This window comes from Echinops telfairi, unplaced genomic scaffold (genome assembly GCF_000313985.2).
Source record: "Echinops telfairi isolate 266 unplaced genomic scaffold, ASM31398v2 ScPeMD7_3533;HRSCAF=4204_0, whole genome shotgun sequence".
Taxonomy (NCBI): domain Eukaryota; kingdom Metazoa; phylum Chordata; class Mammalia; order Afrosoricida; family Tenrecidae; genus Echinops; species Echinops telfairi.
In genome coordinates, this window is record NW_022107431.1 from 84,571,260 (window position 1) to 84,573,331 (window position 2,072).

Sequence of the window (2,072 nt, forward strand, 5' to 3'; positions counted from 1 at the left end):
TTTTTTGTTTTTGTTTTTAATGGTAGCATGTTCCCGGAGCTGATTTAAACATCTGCATTTCTTCCGTACCCCAGAACCTCTTCTGTACTCCCAGAGTTCAGCAGCAGAACAGAGGCTCAATAAATAACCAATTAATGCTTAGGCACGCAGCCAAGAGAAGCTTTCTGCAGTGAGCAGGGCAGGGTGAAATGCAGAGATTTATGACTCACTGAAAATGTGTACCTTCATCTTTACAGCCTAGGCCAAACCAACATCCTGTAGGTGTAGTCGTGGCCGAGCAGAGTTACCACAGGCACTAGGTACAAAACAAAGTTGAGAAAGAGTAAGCACAATCGGTCTGTAGACTGGAGCCTCTGACCTTGACTTGTCCTGTCAGCGCAAAGGAACCTAAGCGAGGCAGTGTTTGGAGGGAGTGGGGGGAAATAAAGGTGCTCGCTCTGTGATGCTAGGGAAATCCGTCTCTGACCATTGTGTGTGCGCTGTGTGCTGCTCGGAGAGGCATGGCCGAAAGCAGCGAGCGTGCCCCAGAGGCTCACGGGTGAGTCAGTGGTGAAAGGAGAGCAGAGAGGGTGAGAAAGGCAGTCGCCTTGTGAAATGTGTGCGTTCATTTAAAGCTTGTTCCAGGTGCCACAGAAAAATAATGACGGGGCTCTACACTTACATACTTGGTGGAGTTGATGTTACAGATGTCTCTCTGTCTTTGTTTCAGGATTACAGAGTGAGTCAAATTGACTTATTTACGGAACCAGAAGGGTTAGGACTTCAGAATTCCTACTTTGATGATACCGAAGAAATACAGGGATTTGGTTTAATGCATAAAACTCGTTCCATTAAAGTACATTGGGGCACGTAAGTATTTCAGATCCCAATTTCATGAAGCTTTTTGTGGGCAGGATTATAGTACGGGGCAGGGAAGATGAAGTATAGTTTCTCCAATTCATTGGCCTGTTAAGTAATTATTCACTTGGAGGAATGAGGACAGGAAGTGTAGACTGTCACACCGTAGAGCAGCCGTTTCTTATCCAGGCGACCTCCCCAAGACCTATGAAAGGTGCCTGCCTTCCAGGCACGAGTGAGATATAACAAGGAAGCACTGTCGTGCTTTGTAAATACACAAAGGCATGCGCGTTCGGACAGCATTTAGGGTAATGTTAAGCATATTGTTAAAGAGCCCCTTTGGATGCATGAAGTTACTTCCCGAGAACAGTTCAAGGGCTGCTGCTGTAGAACTGCATGGACGAAGTCATACCACGTGGTACCCTGAAGGCCTTCACAAGGGAGCTTGATGGCTCAGTGGTTGAAGCGCTGGACTGCTGGCTAACAGGTGGGAGGTTCAAACCCACCGGCCACTCCGTGGGAGGAAGACATGGCAGTCTGCTTCCATAAAGACTTCCATAGCGCTTGGAAGCACTCTGGGGCAGTTCTTCTCTGTCCTGGAGGGTGGTTCTCAGTTGGGATCAACCTAACAGGAGGGAGTTCGGTTGTGGTTTAGGCCTTGACAGGCTGATGAAGTTTCTGAAGGTGAATAATTGAAAATGCGCAACGAGGAAAACTTGTTGTTCGGTATACGCTCTGGCTGTGGCACAGAACAGATCAAGGACACCATATCCATGAGACGCATCCGTTCACTTGGTACATCTGCTTAGTCACTCGCTCACTGAGCATGCTGCGCACCAAGTGCTCTTCTGAGCACCACTGCAGGAGCAAATTGCCGGGTCTTTCCTGCAGAGCAGCTGGTGGATTCAAACCACTGACTTGGTTAGCGGTTTAGGGCTTTAACCCCACCAGAGCTTCTTCTCGCTTAGGAATAGACTGCGAGCGCAGGTGCAAGGTGTCAGGGGATGTACTAAAGTCCTTCAATGCTACAAGAAACAGTTGCAGAGGTCCAGTGAGCTGTGCAGTTGCGGAGGGAGTGGCTGGGAAGACGTGGAAACAGAGCTCTCAGCGAGTGAGGGGGGCAGCTGTGCAGCTCGTGTGGGGAGGAGAGAGAGCCAGGTGCCCCACGTGGGAAAAGCAGCACAGGCAAAGCCCAGCTTGGTAAGTTTGGGCAGCAGTCAGGAGGCTTAGGTGGC

At 49.5% G+C, this 2,072-nt stretch overlaps 1 protein-coding gene across 1 annotated transcript in view; it reads left to right on the forward strand.

The window, feature by feature from the left end:
- Positions 1-2,072, forward strand: part of CRYBG1 (crystallin beta-gamma domain containing 1) — a 247,783-nt gene that overhangs the window by 202,286 nt on the left and 43,425 nt on the right. The window contains exon 9 of the mRNA XM_030886739.2: positions 710-849. Within this exon, the coding sequence (XP_030742599.1) occupies positions 710-849 (140 nt within the window). The remainder of the gene's footprint in view (positions 1-709; positions 850-2,072) is intronic.